Source organism: Pavona decussata, unplaced genomic scaffold, assembly GCF_977016875.1.
Source record: "Pavona decussata unplaced genomic scaffold, jaPavDecu1.1 SCAFFOLD_335, whole genome shotgun sequence".
NCBI lineage: Eukaryota > Metazoa > Cnidaria > Anthozoa > Scleractinia > Agariciidae > Pavona > Pavona decussata.
In genome coordinates, this window is record NW_028145723.1 from 183,371 (window position 1) to 207,818 (window position 24,448).

The following is a 24,448-nucleotide window of genomic DNA, read 5'->3' on the forward strand; positions in this document are numbered from 1 at the left end:
TTTAGGTTTGGCTTGTGAACATGCTAAATTTTGGGATCTCTTCAGTTTTGTGGGTCGGAGGCCCCTTTCCAGATAATATATTTATTGTTGGGTATTATCAATCCAAATTCAATTCATTATATTGATTATTGGTTTCGTCAATTAGGCTTAATGTAGCATGATAGGAGTACGACTGTACATGAAAAATTGGATAGGGAAAATGCTCTGATTGTCAGATTGGGTGAGGCAGTGGGTAGTACATGCATTAGACGAATTTTGTCAGCCCTTTCTAAAGCTTACATGCGTGCATACATTCCCTTTCACATGTTAATAATAATTAATTTATCATGTTCATTTGGCTATACAGGGTCCGAAATTAACTTTTTCAGGCAGGCGCCTGAAGTGGCGACTGAAATTTTTTTCAGTGGCCATATGGAATATGTGGTCGCCAAAAAGCAGAAAAAAAAGGGTCAATAAAATTTTTCCTAATTTGCAGCGAAACACAAACCAAAATTTTTGGTTGCCAGATGGAAAATTCTGGTTTTATTTCAGTTATCGATTTGGCTGAAAATCAAAGTTATTGTTTGTATAATGATCATGGCATGAAATAGTTAATTGCCCGTTGACGACTAGTTGTGAAATTCTGGTCGCCAGTGCAAAATTTTTAGTCGCATCAATTAGCAACTGGGAAAGCGCAATTTCGGACCCTGCTATGAAAAATTTGACAGCCGCTTCACTGTGATAAATTTTAGACCACAGAGTTATATTAATTAATTGGTAAGCAATGCTGGCACTGCTTGCAATCTGTTCTATTATTCAACAAAATTGCTATTAAATCAATGTTGAGATCCAAAAGTGTCAGGCTTTGCTTACCCAGAAAACCCAGGTTAAAATTCAGCTGAATACCCAAAACATTAAATAAATGATCTTCTCAAACTCATTAATAATTCATCAAGCCAAAACAAAGCAACCGTGACCGTGGTTTGGATATGTGATCCTAATTACCATAAAATTTTGCCAACTTTAGCCTTGAATTTCTCCAAGAATTATTGATCATTTGAGAAGCCATATCAAACACTCGAAAGTGTGTTTCATCAGATATCCAAACACCTCGAAGTCATTTAAAAAAACTCGGCTGCGCCTCGTTTTTTCAACCTACTTCTCAGTGTTTGGATATCTGATGAAAAACGCTTTCTCGTGTTTGATATATTACTTGAAACCATCCACTGAAGATATTTCAGAAATGATGATGGACTACATGTATAAGCTTTATAAGTGAGCTTTTTGTGGAGAATATAGTTTCTGCCAAATGCCAGTGATGAAATGCTATAAAAGCCCTGTACTGCAGTATTTGGTGAAACTGCAATTTATTACAAGTCTAACATAAAATAAAGTTCTCAGATATTATTAGAAATAAGCCAAAACCTCAATGCTGCAATCCCCAATGTTGTCCTCGATTTCAAATATGTAGCTCCCAAAATAACTGCAAAACTTGCCACTGAAATCAAATCAAAACAACTGTGTACACATCTCCTTACACAGTTTACCAATTAACTCTTAGCTTTTTGTCAGTGTCAGCTTATTAGGGGTCAGCTCAAAGTTTGTTTTTGGGGGACGACATTTAATTGTTTGGTGATTAGAAACAATTTGCCTTTTTTATATTCCATGCAGATAATAGATCAATCGTATATATTCAAGAGTTTTGATTGGCTTGTGACTATGTGATATCAGCCATTGTATCATTTGCAACAAACAGTGGCTGTTAAATTGTCTTCTGGTCTTTTTCGCAAAATGAAATCAGCAATATCTAGCAACATTTCCAGCACTTGTTGGATACATGTGCGTGGTTGGGTGTCCCATTTACCATCTCACATCCACTATACAGCTGTGCACATTCATAAAAATTAAAATTGTACTTTGTTAAATAGATGCACATGGGAAGTTTGGAGAGCACAAGAGAAGTGTAAGAGTTTGCCTGGACTATTTTACAGTAGGTTTTAATAAACGTGTTCTCCACATTTTGGAGCTGCATCAATCCATAACTGGATTAACATACAACTTAAAGCTTGAACCAATTCTTTAAAACGTATGGCATACAGCTGTTTATTATTGGAAACAGGAAAACAAACAAACAATCGACAAACAAAGAAGTCTAACAAATTAAAGGTCTTGATAGATTGGGGTTAAAGTCTAAAATAAAGAACACCTTTCGTTAATTTTGACATATTTTGACAGTAGGGTCCTTTTCTTTATTGACCAATCAGAGTTTTTGCTAACTGGTACAAAAGCAAATCAATGTAAATGCATCAGTTAAGAGACATTCATCTGAAATAGAAGTAGCAGAATTATAGGATTTTGCTCAAATTTTGCTAAGTTACTCACCTAAATCTGTTTTTTTTTTCTCTTCAAAATTTGCGAGTGTTTAGTCACCATCTTCAGAGCTTTCACTTGCCTCATCAATAACTTCATCTACTGCTTCCATAAAGCCTTTCACATTAGTTTTTTATTGTAGCAAGAGCTTTCTCTGTCACTTAACCTTGGTCCACCATTCTTGTTGACCATTTGATTTGGTTTGCATTAAACTTGTGTCATAAGAGATTCCACATTTACAGTGTACTTCAGCAATAATACTGTAGTTATAGTTGCATCTGCTGATATCAGTTGAATCATCTGTTTGAAATTTCTGTCTTCACTGTTTTTTCCTTTTTTTGCTCTTATTTTTGTTCCACTTTTTTAAATCTTTTTTTGGATTTGTTTTTTCAATAACAAATTTTTGATAATGTTCAATTTGCCATGTCTCTGCTGACCCCTCTTTTTCAGTGAGACTTTTCAAAATGACAGCAACTTTTTGTGGCTACTGCCTTCTGGGAAAGCATAGCCACTATGCTATGGTGTTGTGAGTACATGTAAGTCCATAAATCGGAAGCTTTCACCAGTTGCTATTTACATGTGTCTAACATGGTAACTAACCAACTAACTAACTCACTCACTCACTCACTCACTAACTAACTAACTAAAATGAAGGTTCAAATCAAAGAAGAAATAAAAAGTTTCAAAGAAACAGCTGCTTTTCAAAGATGTGTTTACCCTCACTAGGAACTGTAGTAATTTCTCTTCTAAAACTCATTATTTAATAATTCATAAGGCCATTGACCTATCAAATAGTCAATAAAATATCACGTGCAGTGGTTTTATATCCGATAAATCTCCTCCTTATTAGTATGCGTGTTTAATGTTTTTCTTGAATGCTAATTTCCAACATTCACAAAAGCATCGTTGTGAACTCTATTGACACACTTTTCCAGGAATGTTCTTCAAGCCGTCCAAAAAAACTCGCAGCACGTGTTTTATTGGGTCTAAAACCACTCGGTTTTAAATCGCGATAAAACACTGCTGCTTACATTAACATTATTTAAAATCACAAAGCAATGTTGCTTCTCTTAGTTCAAGGGGTAAGCTATTCTATAACACCTCTTCACAATAACTAAAGCTTGGCGATGTTACTCTTTTGGAGTAGAGAAACTATGCAAATGTGAATACAAGGATTCTAATCTTTGATTGTGATAATTGTCTATGGTACTGGGCCCCTTTTGTTAGCAGCTCACCACAGACTGATCCAGTGTTTGCATGCCCTACACCACAGTTCTCATCTCAGGCACTTTCTTTCCCTTGGCCAGACTATTATACATCAAATCTTTGGTTCCTTACTTGTAACAAGACATTACAATGCCAGTATTTTGCTCTGTATTTTGCCCTACTGGCTTGAATGTATAGTGGGCCTTGTTGAGTTTGTTTTCAACAACTGCTATAATTTTAGTTTGCAAATCACAAACTAGAACTTCTCTAACCCTTTATGTTATAACTGATTAGTGCTCATCAAAATTCTCCTTTTGATATCAAATATGCTATAACTTCTTCCCCGTACTTTTTTAAGAAACCTATGGGATGAGATAGGAGAATCTGTTCTTTGATATTAGGGGTTAAATGGCTTTAAGTAGTTTATTAGGTTTCCATGCTGTGAAGACTTCTGTTGCAATATTACAGCAAGTTAAAAGCAGTTCTATCACGCTTATTTACACTACACTTTTTGGTTTTAGAGCTTCACCCTGCTGTTGCAATTTCTCCCCAACAGACTTTGGATATTTTTTAGTTTTCTTGAAAATATTTTGAAGGCAACCAGTCATTCCAGCAATTTAATTTATTTCATTTAAAACCAGGGCACACATCCAAGTATGTCTTGGAAGGAACAAAGTGAACTAGTCAAAGTAAGAAGATTAAAAACCTGAGCTGTCATTGATTGTTTTAAATAAAACATCTCACAATTCAGTCAAAAAATTTCACTGTGCTGTCTGGATATTACTCGTCCAGAGAGTACACAGTATTTTAAATGCAGTGTGTATACCAGTAGTTAATTTGATTTATTCTGTAGGTACTAATATGGATGTGTATTTTAATGAGTCACTCAGTCAGTTCATCAGTCAATCAATAAAAGTCTAAGGCACAATGTACTTTATTAAGGAAATATAAAGCTAAATTAAGTTCTCAATGTTTTCGTTCTCTTTTTGGTAGGAAAATCCAGGCCAAGGGACATCAGATGGAACTTTTAGAAACAAGCGATATTTTACTTGTCCAGCAGACTCTGGTGTGTTTGTTGGACTTGATAAACTAACTCCACGAGACGATTCCATCTCAAAATCTTGGAAAAGGGCAGAAAGTCACCAGAGTAATGTTGCATCAAGACTAAAGGAAACTGTTATGCCATCATTTTTGAAAGGGAAGAATGAAGAAAATTGTGCTCGGGGTGGCTTTGAGGATCAAGTCGAGAAGATGCTTAAAATTGATCAAAGAGTTGTGACATTCTTAGAAGGCAATCGCCCTTTACGGGGATTTGTACGTTTTATAGGGAAGGATAGCGATAGGAATGGAAAATCGTGTACAATGGTTGGCTTAGAACTGGTAAGTTAATCAGATTTAAAGTAACGTACATCACTAAAATAATGAAGTGTACATTACATATTAAAAAGCAATTTCCCCGTGAGGGGAACTGTAAGTTACACTGGCCAAGATACAAATCGTAATGGCTAAATGTGGACGATTGTTTTCTTGCAACTGGTAAGTTGATTAGTATAATTAACTTATTTTGTATTTATTGTGTTGCTGCGGCAATCTTGTGTTTTGGTAGCTGTGTTGTTATTGGGAAAAAATAACCATATTTTACGTCCTGCTTGGCAATGTCATTCAAGCATGCTTGTCCCATGTATGTCTCTCCCTTCTCCCTTCCCCCAAGTGTTACATATTCGTCGTATTATATCTTTTCCTTTAATTTAGGAATCTGTTTTCTTTCTACATGTACATGCAGTAGTTGTCAGAATACAATATTGTATGTAACTTAGAATTGCCGTCTTTGTAGACACCGCTTCAACCGAGCCCTACGCTGAAGCCTCGTCAATTAGGGGACCAGTGTTTTTTTTTTTCTGTTGGGGACCAGCTCATGTTGCAGGTTCTATCTTAGCATGCCTACAACTACAACTTCGGAAATCAATTTTAATGAAGCTTTTCTTACTCTTAGTGGGTAAAATTCTCAGTTTTTTGCCGGGTTCCCTTGAATTCTTGTCAGAATTCAAAATAATTTTGCTGGTTTTTCTTTGATTGACGTCCACCAAAACGCAACTTTATCAGACTCTTATGAAGGCGGCAGATCGCGTGTTATTGTTAACCGATGTAAACTTGTAGCTTCAGAGGGAAAGCGTAAAATAAATCTCCGTAAAACTCAAAATTTAGATTTTTCTCTGCGTGTTAACTTCGTATGCATTTTTGCATATAAGCAATACTCAGCATTTTAGTTTGCTGAGGAAATTGCGTGGTGGCTACACTGGATTTCTTTCTTTCAAAGCAGGTGTCTCACAAACTACCTTAGCGCTCCGGTTGAACGGCGGGTATTAATTTCGGAAGAAAACTTTAAGTATTCCAGTAAAGAAACCTGCATAGAAATAATATTACAATAAAGCTTAAAACAAATTCTGTCAAGTTGAATTGGAAGGGGGTTCACCATTTGTTAGTTTGCATAATGCACCCCTATAGTTGTGATTACTTTTAGTAATAGCAATGACAGAAAAAGGTTTAAAATACCAATACCTAACTGTAGAATCCCAATGCATTTGGCAAAGATAAAGTTGAGATGGAACCGTAGTCGGTGGAGCTCAGGGGACGGTGTCCAACAATTTATGGAGATAACCGTTGATAATTTGCATGTTGATGTCCATGTTGGCTACCGTGAGAGGGATTCACGAGATCTGTGAGTAAATCGCTCGTAAATTATGCCATAATTCTCGCTTCAGTGAATCTCGTGCAAATGGTAACTTACTTTTGAGCTGTACTGTATATGAATCCTCTTTAAAGAAGCGTGAGCCCAAGACTTGCTGTGCTTCTGTCTGAAAGTTGACCAGTTTATTTTGGAATTTTAGAAACAGGCCAATTTCTGCAGTATGTGGACACCTTCAGTGTCTGTGTTAGATCAGTTCTACCTACCACCTTCCAAAGAGTCAAATAAGGTTGCGAGCCATGTCTCAATATATGTGCAGTATAGTGTAGGCTTACATTGTGTGTTTACGTGTATTTGTTAAACAGGACACAATGGATGGACGTGGCACTGGCAAGCTTCATGGTAGACAAGTATTTGTTTGTAGAAAAGATTGTGCACTCTTTGTACCCATTGAAGCTGTTATATCAGAGAAAGACTTTGATGTGAACCCTGTTAATACTAGAAGTACAAGGACATCTGAGAAAGTTGAGAGTGTTGTGGAACAAATCCGCAAGGTTGAACTTATAGCAAAATCATTAAGTTATGGTGTTTGCTCATCAGGTAAACTACCTTTAAAATTCATTTCTAAAAATAGTTTTGACCCGTTAGGGACGCTCAGGATCCCTGCTCTCATTATGGGTGTATTTATCTACGTTTAAGAGCTGGTTGTTTCAAAACCGGCATTTTTTACAAGCAATTCAAAATAAAATCTCTTTTTCCTTGGACTGCAATTACAAGACGTTTATGCGCACCAAAATATAGCGTATTATCATAATTATATTCACTACTTTGACTCAATGGACACGATTTTGAATACGTTATTGATTTATACGATTTTAGCAGACGGAAAAACTGCAATATTGTGTCCAAGCTTTCGTCGCGGATATAGAATACTGATCAGAAAATGATACAAGAGGGGGTACACTTTGAGCAATGTATCGTGATCTAATTGGAGAAAACGATTAAAAAAAGGAAAGAACGTTTCAAAGTCTAAATTTCACATTTTTACTCCTTTAGAAGCCAATAACTTTTGATGAGTCTTGAAATTACAAAATCTGCTACCGTTACATCACAAAAGATTTTCTGATTTACCATTAGGTAATAGGATTCTGTAACTAATGATGCTTCTCAAGATTAGTGCTTGAACAGAGACTACTCAGTTTCCAGCTATTCTAACTTTAGTAGCTCAAAATGTCACAACAAAGCGTGATCCGCCTGAAAAATGACCATCACAGTGTAATTTCATTGTCTGCCAATATCCCTATCAAGTTTGGGCGAAATTGACCTTCAAACCTCAGGGATTTGAAGCTTAAGGCCAGTGACACACCTGGCGATTTTATACGTCGATCGCCGCGATTAGCGAAAATCACAACGTGTGCCCGGTGCAACGATTGAGATTTTACCCGATCGCCACGATCGGCGTATAAAATCGTCGATGTCTGACATGTCTGATATCCGCGATTAAAATTCGCTGGCATTCGGCAAGTGTGCCCATTCCTGTTATTTTCTACACTCATCGCCAGTAAAGTAAACCAATTAAGGTTGGGCGATTTTATCACATGACTTTTCAAAACGTCCCATGATGGATCCTGGAAACAAGGTTGAAGTGCCACATCGCCGCGATCGGCGAAAAAAATCGCTAGGTTTGTCACCGGATTTAGAAACCCCAGAAATTTGCCTAAGGTCATGCAGGACCCTTGCTTGTGAATAAATTCAGAGGCCAACCTTCTGTGTTAGGTGTTTACTCCCGAGTCAATCGTGATTGCGCTAAACATTTCTGGCCGGATGTTGGCAGATAATGTAATCAGTACATCATGGTTGTCATTTTGCAGGCGCATCGTGCATTACCGTGATGTTTTAAGCTTTATAGCTACTAGAACATAAGGAATTACTCTAACCAATCTACAACAGACGCAATACAACACAATGAACAAATCAGAAACCGAAGCAAATACATGTAATCTGCCTCAAGCGCAAAAACGCGTGCGACCAAGTCTCAATAACTAATTAATACGCTACTATCAGTATATATGGTACATACAGTCATCTAACTTTGCGTCCCTCATGTATCATGTCCTGAAATTTTGTACCCGCGACCAAAACTAAGAGCGGAAATATGCTGATTTTCCGTCTCCGACGGTCATACCAGTCAATAGGCCATTTTCATGATGGCGTCATTTGACTACAACTACCAGAATTCATTTCGTTTTCCTTTTCAAATTCAAATTTTGTAATCCCAGTGGAGAGCAAAGAACAATAGCTCTAATTAGCATGAGAAAACAAAAAACTGAAGGATTCTGGTAGTTGTAGTCAAATGACGCCATAGTGAAAATGTCCTATAGTATACTTCTTCGGAAGCTGTGAATGTAATTATGATAATTTGTAGCAATCCAGTGCACGTCCTCACCTTTTCCTGTTTCAAGCAGAAGCAATGGAATTACTGTCAAGGAGAAAAAAGATGAAACAAACTTTCAAACGTAAATTTTATAAGTTTCTGAGATAATACACAAGGAGTTCTTAATTTGTACGTCAAAATTTGATTACATGCAAATGCGTAGTTACTATCACGCCGAAACAGAATGCATTGAATAAATTATTTGAAGTGGCGAAAAATATTGTCATGAATATTTCGTGTATTGTCGGAATCAGTCGTCAACATTTGTTAAATTACTCTTTCAAATAATACATACATATGGAGAGCAAGGGGTCTTTCGCGACCTTATGGCTACAAACAGAAGTGCATCGTCATGTGCCACGTCAAAGAAATACAAACTTTGTTAGTGCCCTTTTTTTCTGTTAGACTAAGAAACATCAGTTGCTCAAAGTACAGCATTTAAGAGCTTAGAAAGAATTTTTCCTTCATCACATTTACTCAGTTAGGCCCAGATCGCAATTTCGGAAAAGATAAAAATGGATTTGTTCGCAACAATTTTGACAGAAATTGACGCACAAAGCTGTCCGGGACAACTTGTTAATTTCTGTGACAACAATTGCAATTAATTGGTTGCGTTCACATAGACCCTTTAACTATAGTTTGTCTTGGATAAAGACAATGGTAACTATTGTTAATTATTTTGGTAATGTGACCGCCTCTGTTTCCTCTAACTATTGTTAGAAATTTAAGTTGCCCGAACACGAGGGGACATGTTGCAAGGACATGTCACCGAGACTTGTAGCAACGACAAAATCGCGTGCTGTGCACACTAATTGACGTGCAGGAGGGACTTGTAGCATGGACATATAGCAGGGACAAAATGGCATCGATCTCACACACAAAAAAATGCGGCGGGGACATGACTCAAGTCTTAAAGTACTAAAGCTAGATAGCTTAAGCTAATCCAGGTGTATACACAGGAACAGGGAACAGGTTTTATAGTCTGCGTTGGTAACCAGGAGCCTGCAAGGATGTAACTGCAGGAAGGGCGGCCATCTTGAACGCCTTTAGAGTGGGAGCAAAGACACGTCCCCTCGTGTGAGTTGACTCTGCGCGGCACGTTAGTTTGAACTATGAGCAGCATGCACTCTATAATCTAAGCAAAATGGCGGCCATCGAAAAAAGTCCAGACATTCCCTTAGCTGATGATTCAGAAGTTATCGCTGGTTGCGTGGTGTATCTTCAATAGGCCATTTTACAGTTGTGTACTTAGTGACCTGGCCTTGGATTCTAAGCGAGGCTGGGGGTAATCTTGTTTTGATACAAACCTCACTGCTTTTCATATGTAAATTCAAACTAGTTAGCATAAGAACAGCATGATCAACATATGAAAAGCAGCGAGGTATGTATCAAATCAAGGTCACACCAGCCTCCCTTCCAATCCAAGGTGCGCAACTATAAAATGGGTTTTTGCCAACTTCTTGAAAACTGTGTAAAATGGACCTCTCGGCGAAGCAACCATGGACGGCACAGACTCTCCGTTCAAAATCATTAAAACCATAATAAGCTTTCTCTTTCGATCCCAATCAAAGCGAGCTCCGCTATCGATGGCCGCGAAAGCGTAAAGAAGTCTGGCCATCGTCTGTGATTGGCTGAAATGTTAATTCTGTTGCGTGAATATGTTGCACAACTGTGCACACGAAGCGACATTGCATTCAAGCAAAGTTTTGTCCCAGAAAGTAAAAGAGTTGTAGTAAGATTCGTGTTGCACGAAAATAAAGTATCACCTCACACGAGGGGACGTGTCGCTTCAACATGTCTCTGGGACATGTCCTCGCAACATTTTCTTGTGTGTATATATTTATAAGGTTGCTGTAATTTTGCCCTAGCTTCATGTCCCTGCTTACATCACGAGAGTTTTGTCGCGGCTTCATGTCGCTGCGACATGTCCTTGTAACATGGCCCCTCTTGTTCAGCCACCTTTACGTCTGGATGATCAAAAATAACAGAATGTAACTTAAGTTTAACCTAAGCAGGGTGCATGGGTAAAACTTTAATTAGGAAACGGAGAGCCAATCAAATGTGTTCTTTGACATATTTTCGGAATACTTTCGTGTAATTTTATGTAAGAAACGCATGCTTCATTTGCGCTTCGATTAACTCGGAAGCTCCTTGAAAAAACGAGTGGAGTTTTTCGGATTTTTGTCCTAATTCAAGGCCCATTTTACACATGCAACTTTCTTGCAACTTTTGTCGCACTAATCTGCAATTTTTCTCGCGCAAGGCCCACTTTAAATTGCATGTGTAAACCATCTGCAATTTCAGTACGTTATCGCTGTACGTTTTCTGACAAATCCAGCAAATTTGTATCAATTCAAACATATTGGGAACACCTACGATATCGCGGCGATAAACCGTACTGAAATCACTAGCTTACGGTTTAGAAATTTTAATTTAGTTGAGCGCGACAAAGTTTCATCAATAGAATGCGACAAAAATTGCACAAAAATCCTAAGAGTGAAAAGGAGCCTTCATGATTCACAGGGGTAATTCAACATCTTATTTGCTCGTATCAGATTAGGAAACTTCCTCATGGAAATACAAATATTAGAATGTCCAAAATCTCTTTTCTTCCAAGGACTAGTACGTTTAACACCCAGCAAGGTGTTCTTGTTTATTTTAAAAAAGGAAATCTATTGTGTCACCTAGTTGTTCTTGGCTTATCCTGTCAGCGTCACAGCATAGGTTAAGAGACAAGTGCAAGGATTTTTCCTTTCTTTCTTTTTTGGTTTGTTCTTCTCGTTATTCAAAAGCCCACAATATTGTTTGTTTTGTTGTATTCTCATGTAAAGTTCGTAAGACTGTAAACATCTGATGGTCTGGCATGGATGATCAGCTCACCAACTTTTGTTTAAAAATAAAGCTTCCAAAGGTTTATGAGTTGTTTTTAAAAATTACCCATGTAGTTTTTTTGTGAACCAATTTAGATTATTAGAAGTCGAAGTTAATATTCTTTAAACTTTAAGACCGGGTAATACTCATGTCTGGCAATTTTGCAGTGACAATAACTTATAACTGGATTTTAAGAGATGAACGTCGGAGTAACTTGTGACCAAAAGGGAAATACCTCATTCAAAACTGTAATAAACATCTTATGAGTTCATACTTTTCAATTGCTCAGAAACCTTAACAAGCGATGCTGGGGAAAAACAGCAAGAACAATTACGAGGAAAAGAAGAACGTGAAGCCAACTTGATCCGACAGCTAAGACAGACAGAAGAACAAAGAGACAACATACAAAGAGAATTGGAAAATTTCCAAGAACAGTTGCGAGGAAGAGCTTTGCGAGAGGCCAGTTTGCTTGAGCAGCTAAGAGTAAAGGAGCAAGAACAAGAAAACTCACAAAGGCAACTGGCAGCGATGGAACAGCGGCTGACAAATTGCCAAGAACAGTTGCAAGAGAAAGACTTAAGAGAAGCCAGCTTACATGAGCAGCTGAGAGAAAAAGAACAACAACAAGAAAACTCTCAAAGAGAACGGGCAGAGATGGAGGAGCGGCTGGCAATCTCTGAGGGGCAAATTAGAGAAAAAGATGAAGAAATGTCTAACAAGCAGCAACGCGTTTCTACCTTAGAGAGACAGCTGAGAGTAAAAGAACGGGAGACAAATGAACTTGAGTTGAGTCTTACAGCAGCTCAGGAAACATTGAGCCAACAGCGTCAACAAGAAACATGTGACTGGGTCATTTCTCGCAATCAAATTCAAGTGACAGACAAGTGCCTGGGTAAGGGAGGTTGGGGAAGTGTTTTCGAGGGAACGTATTGTGGCTGTAGTATAGCCGTGAAACAGATACATGAGTTGATTCTTTCTCCCCATAACAGACGTTTGTTTGAGAGAGAAATGAACATTGCTTCAAGATGCCGCCATCCCTGCTTGTTGCAATTCATTGGAGCAACAAATGATGAGGGAAGCCCTTTGTTTGTCACTGAGCTCATGGAAACAAGTTTACGAGCGTTGTTAGGGCAGCGTGGACTCTCTGAAACAGAAATCACTGTCATTTCTCTAGATGTTGCCCGAGCACTGAACTACCTTCACCAAAAGAGGCCATCTCCTATTATTCACCGTGATGTCAGTAGTGCTAATGTGTTGCTATGGCGACAGGGTGACCAGTGGAGAGGCAAAGTGTCAGATTACGGTACCGCTAAGTTTGTGCAGCAGACCATGACAGTGGCTCCCGGAGCTTTTATTTACAGCGCGCCAGAAGCACTTTCTTCAAGTCAAACAGCCATGGTTAGTGCTATTTATTTATTTATTTATTTATTTATTTATTTATTTATTTATTTATTTAAATATGCACTGAAATTTGAAGCATTATGATAAGACTCTTGAATGTTATTGGAGAATGGTTGCAGTGTTCCAAGATTGTTTTAATCCGAATGTAACTGATTAGGCCAAATCTTACATAGGTATCTTTATTTAAGGTTATGCTCATGTAAACCTTTTTGACCGCGTTTCGCACAAAGGCCCATGTAACCGCTCAGTTTTCTAGTAAACTATCCAAACGTAGAAAAGTGTGAAAGCAAATTTCTTGGATAAAACAAAAACTGTACCCACAACACGACCTTAAGTGCAAATTGACCGTGGCTTTTCAACGTGAATTACTGACTTGCATAGTCATTACGGTAAACTTTACGAAAACTTCCGTGGCTGCATGATCTGTAGCAGGCATTGACCTCGAAAACCGGGTCGGAGATTTTTTAAAATTGTGCTTTAATTTTATAAAATTTATTAGCTCAAACGCTGACACATATTAATCGTCAAGCTTCAAATCGCCTATACTTTGTTTGTTTGTTTGTTTGTTTGTTTGTAATATATCAAAATTTTAGGCCAGTGCTTGCTAAACAGAGAAGAGCACAACGCTAATTGATTCCACCGAGTGATAATGTCAGTTAATAGGTCACTGACTTTTGAGATGCTTTGAACCTCATAATGAAAGCAAGGCTTTGTGTACCTCGAAAACCGGGTCGGAGATTTTTTAAAATTGTGCTTTAATTTTATAAAATTTATTAGCTCAAACGCTGACACATATCAATCGTCAAGCTTCAAATCGCCTATACTTTGTTTGTTTGTTTGTTTGTTTGTTTGTAATATATCAAAATTTTAGGCCAGTGCTTGCTAAACAGAGAAGAGCACAACGCTAATTGATTCCACCGAGTGATAATGTCAGTTAATAGGTCACTGACTTTTGAGATGCTTTGAACCTCATAATGAAAGCAAGGCTTTGTGTATAGTTTTGTCATGAAAACTAGTTTTCATTCATATGCAAACAAAATTAATTTTGACATGAATAGCCTTGCACTTGGCTTCGCTTTCGTTGTGTGATTCAACTTTACTCGCAAATGGCCTATTCCATCACTATCAATCCTCCCTGAGCAATAATGAGTCATTTTTCCTCATTGTCCTTCCCGAGGCCCTCGGTATTAGTCTCTCCCGGGAGATTTGAAAGCCTCGTGATTTTTACCTCACAACGTACTTACTTTCTTTCACTGCAAAGACGATGCGAGCGTGAGGTAAAAGCTCATTTTTTTTTTTTACAAATTGACTACAGCTGTGCTATACTCATAACTGATAAGCAACATTTTTCTTTGTTTGTATAGGTTGATGTTTACAGCTTCGGTGTCCTTCTCTGCGAAATGTGCATCCGGGAACTACCAGATCCTGAAAGGCGTGAAGAACAAGTACTGCTTGTGAAGAACCGTGTGCTTAGAGGCTTGATACGGGGGTGCCTCCAGACAGATCCTGTGGAGAGACCAAATGTGGAGGAGATTATTGAGGAACTGGACCAGTAAACATTATAATTACATATCAAATGACTTGTAAGTCTCTTTAATGATTGTTTCCAATTTTTTTGTGAATAGTTAATAGAAAAAAATATTTCATAGTTTTTAGTAGTTTCTATTTCTTACTCTTGTAAATACAGTAGCTTTTAGGTAGCAATTTTTATAGGTTATGGATATCTGTAGTATTTTTAATTATTTTCCAGTAGTTTTCTTGTAAGTCACAGAATGTTTATCTGATACATATTTAGTAATGTTTAGAACACAAGCAGCAGTGTTTTATCAGGATTTAGACCCGATAAAACACATGCTGCGAGTTTTTTTTTTTTTAACGGCTTCAAAACCATTCCTGGAAAAGCGTGTGTCAAGAGAGTTCATAGCAATGATGCTTTTGTGAACGTTGGAAGTTGGCATTCGATAAAAAACATTAAACACCGCATACTAATAAGGAGGAGGTTTTATCGGGTTTTACAACCACTGCACGTGGTGTTTTATCGACCATTTGATAGGTCAATGGGCTTTGAAGGACATTTAAAAGCAATTGTTACCAAAGTGTTTAAAAATAATGTGCTAGACTAAAGTTGACTAAATAGAGGTAGAATAGATTTTTTGGAAGCTTTTAGTAGTTATTGTAGCTCGTGTAAATAGTTTTTAGGTGAAATATGTTTTGGAGATAGTTGTTAGCAGTTTAATTTACTATAGGTACTGGTTCTTTTTATCAATGACCGTTAGAATAGTATGTGAACAGATTTTGGTAGTTTATGTAGTTCGTATAGGTAGTTTTTTCTTGGAATATACTGATATTTTAGGTTGCGAGTTTTACAATCGGTGAACCTACCGTATCTCTATCTTCTATTTTATTTCTTTTCGGTTTTACTTTCTCTTCTCTGTTCGTTGGGCCTAGACGAAAATTACATGGATTTTTCTTGTCACCTTGTTTTTGAAACTACATCGGTTTACTTGCCTCCTTGCCTCTTGCTAGCAAGCTTGACTCCTAGTTAGCTGGCTATCCGGCCACATAACTTACTTAGTTTATACTTTCTTTCTTCCCTACTTTTTCTATCACTTACGTACTTACTTCTGTTACCGTGAATTTGATTCCTCAGTGGCCTTTTTCAAAGTTATTGTGTGTCTGATATAAGAGGTAGGACATTTCAAGACAAGTTGTATTCAATGAAAATTTCTGAGCTAGACTAAATTAATTTACCTAGTAGAATCAGCAACAACAACAACAACAACAACAACAACAACAATAGCAAATGAGATGAATAGAAAGATAGTGAAGATCCAGACCACAAACAAAGCGTCAGGAGGCGCGAGCTGAACCAACCGATTGTGAAACGCCCTCAGTCCTACCAGGAATTCCCAGACTGTAAAAGTGAAGCCAAGGACGTTGTCAACGGTTCCTCCAATGTGACAAATACTTATGGGATAGCAATTGGCTTTTCAAAAAAGGGCAATGAACATATTCTCAGCAAAGAAATGAACTGGGTACAGGTGTAAGATGCAAGAAAAAAAATTTTCATTTAGCTATCCAACATTCTAAAGAGCTTGTTTTCTGTTTACTCCAGCGATTTAACGTTTTGAGCACTAACAGTATTCTAGGTTATTCTGATCGGCTGATCATTACTTAGTAAATACTCTTCAACACCTTTTTTCTATCCACTGGTGTGCATGCAGCTGCGTCACACTAAATGCTTGTATTAGGTGGACAACGAGTTTAATATTGGCATGATCATTGTTTAAAAACAAAAAGAGCTGTGTCATTTTCATATGAGATTTGTGGTACCCATATGATGTTCTTGAAGAGTTCGAATTTCTAACAATATGCTTCTCATCTGAGAAACCTGTTTCTGAAAGTCACTGATTGTGAGAAAATTAATACGAACTCAAGAACAGTAAGAAAAACGTAGTACTTGCAAAGCCTAAAACAAATTTTCTTAAAGGCAGTTTTCGGTCCAGTGGTGCTATGCTTTAAAACAATTTGAAAAAAGAGGCTAAACGTTCCAAATCGCTTGGTGAATTCCGCTGTAGACAGCCTACCCATCATTAGCAAGGCTACGCTATTCTCAAAACATAGTCTTGTGATGTAATGTAATGTAATAATTGTATTGGAGTAGTCTATCGTTTTGTGGTGTAATCTAGTGTGCTGTAATTTAAATGCGCTCGCAGTTATTTGTAATATATATTTTTGTAGCTTTGTTCATTTGTAAACGCCCCACATGAAAACCAGCTTTCAGTTGTATGTGGCCAGCGTTGAATGTATGTAATAACGTTAAAAGGAAAATGTGATTTAGCGCCACACGGCCATAGTCCTGCAGCGTAGCATCGGCTTTTGCTATGATAAGATTAAAGTTGTATGTATGACCTCTCTTTATGAGGTTTACTTAAAATCCATGGCTGGGTAAAAAAAAATCACCAAAAATGAAGTTCCATGACAGTTACAGATATGTTAAATTTTTCTTAGGTCTTTGTTTTGTTTCCAAAACTAAAGTAACCAATCAGGATTGCTATTTATAATTGACGTCCGCATGGTTATTATGAACAGGTAAATAAATTGTATCATTTTCTGTGTCGTTGCAAACATAATTTCATCAATTCTGTATTCAACACCCAGATCTTTTTGACGGAAAGGAAAGATAGGGTTGAATGTTTGTTAAATAGATTATTTTGTTATAAGTTAGATTAGATAGCTGCTTTATATTAGAATTTCAGGGGAACAAATCAAGCTATTTACATATAACTACAATAGATAGTTTAACTATTATTCTACATATTCTATTTCTATACAGTGCGTATTATAGTGTGTTTTATATATACCATTTATTTTTGCTTATCTGTTTTATGAGGATTTCTTGTTTTCTAAGAAAACAAAATCTGCTGAGGATCTCCGGTCCAAGATCTTCGGAGACTTTTCACAGTCATTTTAAAATGTGAATTATCTTTTAAAATTGTAAATGTATAGCAATTCCAATATCTAGCAAAATTACTGAGAGGAAAAAGAAATGGCTGAATATAGCAGGGCCACACAACGAGAAAATACGTTTACAGCATTCTGGTGGGAAATCTTCGTTAGCAGACGTAGGTCGATCTGCACTACTCTTCGAAACTCGTTTCAAAAAGGAAACTTGACTGTCCTGTTTTGATACCCTCTCAGTGTCTAAATATACCTAATCTCCACTGAATACATAAGAACTTATATTTCTCCGAGTACATAAGAATTCATTTTCCTTTGAATGCCTAAGAATTCATTTCCTCATGTTATGGACTGAAATTTTAGTAATAAAACTACGGTTTTCACCGTTTCAGTTGTTTTCTGATCCTAATAGAAAAGATATTTCACCAAGAGTCGTTGCGTGTCCTTGATGTAGAGGCGTAGCTTTGTTATTGGTCCAATTGGCTATAATCATTGTGTTTATTATTGCTTTTTTACATTTTAAGATATATCGGGCCTAGCCTGCCCTTGAGCTTGGGAGTAGTAGGAGAGGTAGACAAAAATAAGCAGTACTTAATTCAATGCTTTGTAAAAAGTAATGGACAATTGGTCGCCCGGTAGCTTTTTAAGAACGGTGCACGAGCCTCCTGATACAAAGGTCATCTTGCGGGTTTTTTGTGATTGTGCGGGAAGAGAAGATCTTAGCAAGGGCTATTGAAATCCAAAACAAATTTTAAAAATGCCTCCAATTTTCTTTTAAGACTTCAACAGCCCTTGCTAAGATCTCATTTTTCCCCCGTTATCATAAACCGTGCAAAAATATCTCTGAATTAGGAGGCACTGTTATCAGACTATCCCGACGGATGCGCCGACGTATACGCAGTAGAAAAAGGCGGACTACTCTTAACTCAATCTCGTACCCAGAGTCCTCAGGCATTTTGGTCAGCGGGTGGGCTCCGGGAGAGACTCCGGGGTACTGGAATTTTTTTTACCGCAGGATTTCTGCGGTAAAACAATGCAAGCTGTTACGGGGCAGCCAATCAAAAAATGTTTTTTTTTTTTTTTTTCGAATTCTCCAGAGTCTCTCTTGGCAACCAACCACTGGCCAAAGAGCCTGAGGACTCTGGTTACGTGGGTTAGAAGTGATCGCTCAGCGATTTAAAGACTTTTTTAAAAAAGCTGTTTAGTTAGCTATATACATTCGCAGCCTTGTGAAATGACTTTCAATCAATACGCAAGCTCGTCTTCCTTGCTGATTAGCTTTTGATTAGTTAGCGTTCTTTAGTTATGAACGAAGCAATTAAAGCTTATTGGAAAATGTTGGTTTTGCGTAATTCGTATAGATTCTTTTTTCTGGGCGGAACGGGTTTCAACTTAACGATTTATAAAGGACCCTAAGTGCTGGCTAAAACTGTCACAGCAAAGCCCGTTCTTTATTTTTTCTTTACATCTCCTAGAACTTTTGAGGAAGACTAGAAGTTGATGTGTTAGTGTTTTCAAAATGTACCAACGCCATTGACTCGGAAATCTGCTCTCACTTGTTCAACCTGATGCCTACTCAAGATACAGTTAACTTGAGTGCCCGGTCTTCTTAGGGGGATGGGGGGGGGGATGATACCCTCTATTGTGTATAAAATTCTGGAAGAAAAAAATTTCTCGAGGGGACACAAATATCTGAAAAGTTGCCAAGTGAAAAGTTTAAATTCGCGCCAAACTTTTCACTTGACACTTTCCTTTCTTTTTCTATTGGTTCGTTTTGTTTTACTTTGGGTAATATACCCATAAGACACAAATATTTTATTGTTTTACGTCTTTATATATTCTTGTTTTAACTTTTACCTTTTTGACTTGATAATGGCGTAGAGTAACGCCGAAACGTCGTCCGCTTTTTAGAGTTTTTAACATGTTTTTAAAGAATCTTTTAGCGTTTAACTTTTCGATAAAATTAATTATAATTGTAAGGAAAGTAATGTTTCTTGACTACATACTCCACAAACAGAACGTAACGTGACAAAACAATACTTGCAAAACACCAGGGGAAGACCAGATAATACGGACAACGTCGGGTACTGCCACAGAGTTCACGGAATTACTTACTGGAAAGGCAGTTAACCGCAGAGATGGCGAAGGTATGCAAGTGCCATGCACACTGCACTTCAAGGGACACCAAAAATTTATTGACACTTTGAACAGAGAGTTAAGCGGCAAAGCTTGATGAAATCATGGATCATAAAATCCATGATGAAATGGGGATGAAATGTAAACGACCCTGAACTGGACTGACTGGAAGAATACTCGCGATCGGTTGTTTCGCATAAATTAAATGTTTTGATCTACAGTATTGTATTTTTTTTCTTGTCACGTCTTGAAAAACGTGGTTCGAGTTATCGAGGGTAAAATTATATACAAAATGACCTAAGGGAAGTGAAAATTGGTTCGAGTTAGCGGGAGGTTCGAGTTACTGAGGGTAAAATTAGAGTAAATGTATGAACGAAATCCACGGGAAATCGATGTTGGTTCGAGTAAGCGCGAGGTTCGAGTTAGCGAGGGTTCCAGTTATCGGGTTACAAATAACGTACAGATATAAAAGGGTGAAAGGGCTACGTTAAAAAGTGTCACGCACCAGGCCGTACAATCGCGCAACTTGGGGCTGCAATGGGACAAAGGAAAGTAATTCCTACTGTTTTGTTACATTTCTCTCCATTTGTTCAACAATTTTACACAAATAATTATTGGACGAAATGCGTTTTGCGGATCACACAGTTATTAATTTGAAAAGAAACTTCAAATATTCTGCTATAAAGATGCTAGCTTTGGTTAATATACAGAAAAGCCAGATAAAAAAAAATAACAACAACAACAAATATTCAAATTGAAACGAGCATGGAAGGGTGCATGATTTCGCCAAATTTGTTCAATTTAAGGTCTCGAACGCACTCTACAACCTATGATTACTGCTAGTATATCTTTTTTGTGTAATCATGATACATTTTGGTAAATGTTAGCACTGGTAGAGAAATAAAATATCTTTGCTCCAAGGAATCATTTTTCACTTGCTTTTTTTTCTTTATTTGTTTCTTTTATTTTTTTTCTCTTTTTTTTGTTCACTGTTAGCTCAAACCCTAAATGCGCTCGCTTAGTCATTGGAAATGCAGACATTCAATCATCGCCCGTTTGCTACGTACTAAACAAACGGTGTTTGTTGTGGAATATATTTGGTAAATTCACACAAACATAGAAACTAAAAACGCAACCAGAATAATCGCATTGTTGACGTAGACTGTATTATAAGTGTTATGACAACAAAGCGGTCATTTCTCTTCGGGACACTGACTAAAACATGACTGTGACAAACGTGAAAATCGAGGGATCCCAAAGTAGTGCATTACGTCATGATTTTAATCATCAAGAATAGACACATGAAAACGAGGTAGGGAAATTCCCCAACCTCGTCCCCAGGGCAGTCCGCGCGGAACATTTCCACACAGTCGCACAGGATTGAAAAAATAAGATGGCGCGTAGGAAAAATTCGATCGCCCCTAAACTTGAAATTTTCTGCAAAGTTTCCTAACGCTCAAAAAGATCCTTGCTATTTTTATACACCATCCTGGTAGAGGGACACGTATAAACACTGCTATTTTTATCAAAATCTCTAAAAAAAAACGGAGATAACTAAATTTGCCCCTATGGCCGCCATATTTGTGTAAGAAGAATCTGGGTTCTAGCGCAAAAAATTGTGGCCAATCAGAAATATTAATCGAATTTTGCCAATCTAATTGCCAATCTTATAATGCATCGGCAATGCTCGATTGATCAGCCTGTACCGACCCTGCACCAGGGCTGTTGGTCTTGGAAGACCTTAGATAACAATGACCTGAACCAGATTTCAAAGCCCAGCGGTTTTCGCGAAAACATGGGTTTGGTGTTAAGCAGGAGGGTGTGTTCTGTCGCACTTTGTAATACCTGTCGCACTTTGTAATAAAACTGTCACACTTTGTAATAACACTTGTCGCACTTTGTAATAAAATAGCTGTCACACTTTGTAATAACAAGTTGTCGCACTTTGTAATGAATTAAGTTGTCGCACTTTGTAATAAGCTTTTAATTTACTTTTGAATACGATGTTCTGTGGAAAATAAGTGAATTCACTGATCACCCAGGGCACAGATACGTTCTTCTTTGATATTTTACTTTGCGTACTAAACTGAGGGGATGAAAAAGAAACGCGTTCTCCTTCACGCTTCTCACAATTGTTATTTGTCTTGACTACGATGTATCTTGACAGAAATACTTTGTCACCACGAATAATGACTTTTAAAAATCGGTTTTGTTAAGCCGCTCCATTGCAAGATACGTTCCTCGTCTAGTGTTTATTTTGGATAGTAAATGAATGGAATTTCTTCTTCTTGAAAAAGGCACAGTTGCAGATAAAAGTGAACTTTACAAGGAAATGACTGGAAAGATTTTTATTATCAAAACTTTTTTTTTTTATGTTCATTGTTTTCATGTTACATTCCTGTGAACTGGCCATGGCGGAGAAGGCTGAAACCATACGAAAGCACGGAAGCGACATACAAACAGGAAGAAGAATGAACACAAAGCTGGAACTACACAGGACATTGAATGACTAACTTAATAACCAGACAAGATGCCCCGAGGGCACAAGGCAAAGTAAACAGACACAACCGAATATCTGCACGACCGCCCGACCGAAGGAACAGCACCAAATGCCAATTTAACGGTTGTTTTTCCGAATTGGGGGCTTCTGGTTGTTCTTGAAGTACTTATTAATAATTAATGGTCTTCTTGTCAGATCAGTAGCTTATGCATACCATATGACCGGACCAATGTCCCAGCGTATGGCGGACCATGTCTGACCTAAGATCTTACTCTTTCTCTTGGGTCTGTTCGGTCAGTCGTCTGTCCATATAGATATTGGATATGGCTGTAGAAGAACATTGCACGAGTTACCCCTTGTAGCCTTTCACTTTCTCAATGATTGTGTTACTACGTACATGGCAGAGCTAGAGATGGATCTGGGAAAATTTCTCATGGCCAGAAAGCTTTTCGTAGTAATGTCAGCCTTTACTCAGTTTCTAGTTCTTAAACATCCGAGCATTATTACCACAATCTTTCTCTTGGGTCTGTTCTCTTACCAAAACCATACCCTTCCTTTAAAATTTGACAGTAGATTCACCTTACAGAAAGAAATTCATTCGTATCATACAAGAAACTCTCATTTATATCGTTTGCCTCTTTGTCGAACTAACATCAAACAATTTTCCGTTTTTTACCAGGGACCTAAATTTTACAACTCCTTGTGTACCGAAATCGTCAACTCGTCCTCCTCTATCTCCTTTAAAAAAGCACTTAAGGCGTTTTTCTATAATAACTATCAGTAGTTTTAATTTTCTTGTAGCTTTTCTTTTCGTAATATATCCTTCCGTTTGACATTGTAATTGTATGAAATTGTAATTGTATCCGTCGTCGTGTTCTTATCTTCTTTTTTGATTTCATCTTGTAAAATAATAACTGAGGAGACCTAATTAATATAAGCTTCACAGTTTCCTTTAGGTCTCCTCGCCATTGTTACATCTATCTTTTTCTATTTTTTTTTTGTTTACATTGTATTTGTGGTGTGGCAAAATAAACTTACTTACTTACTTACAATATTAAGGCTTTCAGTGTCATTAACTCTTTTTTTTTTTTATTATTATTCCAAAACAAAACACTAATTACAAACAAAGTACATTACTTTTAACATTAGTTACAAATCACTTACACTACAATACTCTTTTACTTTCACTTTTTTAACAGATGTAAGGGAAAAAAAAGAAAAGAGGCGAAAGTTTCATTAAAGCAAAAACAAAGAACAATGTATTACTGGTCATTGATATATAAAATACTTGAAAATGAGCATGAAATAAGACATAAATAAACAAGTGCGAAAAGGACAATTATTAAGTGTACTCTTATTTGATCTAGCTTGAGAAGGTCTCCGACGTTTTATTAGATTAGATTTGCAAAATAAGTAGCAAAAGGCACGCACCTTAACCGTATTTAGAATTGTCATATATCGTAAGTTAAAGGTGATCAAGGAGAGGTTTCCATTTTTCAGGAGGGTCGTTGGAACCGTTTTTCTCAATTTCATAGGTTTTCTTTAGAAAACGTAGAAATTGTGGAAAGTTGGGAATTTCGTTTTTCATTTTGCAAAGCCAAATGTGATATCTGCTCATCAAACAGCAAAAATTAATTTGGAGCTTAGCATCTGAGGTGTCAGGGCTAAGGCCTAAGGCAGTGATCATGTCAAGGTCTTCGTTCTGAATTAGTGAGCAAGCACGTAGCCAGTTGAATATACTTTTCCAAAAAAGAGAAGTTAACGTGCAATTCCAGAAAATATGAAGCAAAGTTTCGGTTTCTCCTCCACAGAAAGTGCAACGATCGTTATCTCTAGCTGAAATTTTGAATAGAAGAGAGTTTGTTGCAAGACGTCGATGGAGAAGTTTAAATTGGAAAATAATAATCTTGGTGCTTTTTGTGCACGTTCTTGCCAGTTGAAAAGTTTTTTTCCAATCAATTTCATCTTCTAGTATACAATCGTTCTGCCATTTCGCTTGAGAACTTAGCGGCTTCTCACTCTTAAGTGCTACAAGGTTTCTATAAACTAAGTTGCTGGGTTTTTTCGTCACCAAGAATGATTTGTTGAAAGGCTTGACATCTTCTTTTTCAATATTGATTATATTGTTTTTGAATCGTTCCCTCAGGGATTTCAGTGTTGAGATGATTCCGTTAAAAGCGAGAAAGCAGGGTTTAAGTGAATATTTGGTTTGGAACTCTTTATAGGAAAGGAATGTGGTTGGGTTTTTCTTAAGGTGCTCTATCGACAAAATTCCTTCCTTGAGCCATTGTCGAATAAAAGCAAGTTTGCGATCAATTCTAATCAGAGAATTATTCCAGAGAGGTTGCTCATTGTAATGTTGCAAGGAGAGTATATTGTCGGTATGATTAACCTCAGCCCAGAT

General features: G+C 37.3%; 2 protein-coding genes across 2 annotated transcripts in view; both read left to right on the forward strand.

The window, feature by feature from the left end:
* LOC146453373 (uncharacterized) overlaps window positions 1–24,448 on the forward strand; it is a 67,354-nt gene that overhangs the window by 4,276 nt on the left and 38,630 nt on the right. Inside the window, exons 2-5 of the mRNA XM_085096708.1 lie at window positions 4,549–4,935; window positions 6,607–6,841; window positions 11,836–12,944; window positions 14,312–15,300. Of these exons, the coding sequence (XP_084952834.1) occupies window positions 4,549–4,935; window positions 6,607–6,841; window positions 11,836–12,944; window positions 14,312–14,503 (1,923 nt within the window). The 3' untranslated portion in view covers window positions 14,504–15,300. The remainder of the gene's footprint in view (window positions 1–4,548; window positions 4,936–6,606; window positions 6,842–11,835; window positions 12,945–14,311; window positions 15,301–24,448) is intronic.
* The window catches only part of LOC146453374 (uncharacterized), a 53,428-nt gene continuing 33,805 nt past the window's right edge, over window positions 4,826–24,448 (forward strand). Inside the window, exon 1 of the mRNA XM_085096707.1 lies at window positions 4,826–4,935. Within this exon, the coding sequence (XP_084952833.1) occupies window positions 4,918–4,935 (18 nt within the window). The 5' untranslated portion in view covers window positions 4,826–4,917. The remainder of the gene's footprint in view (window positions 4,936–24,448) is intronic.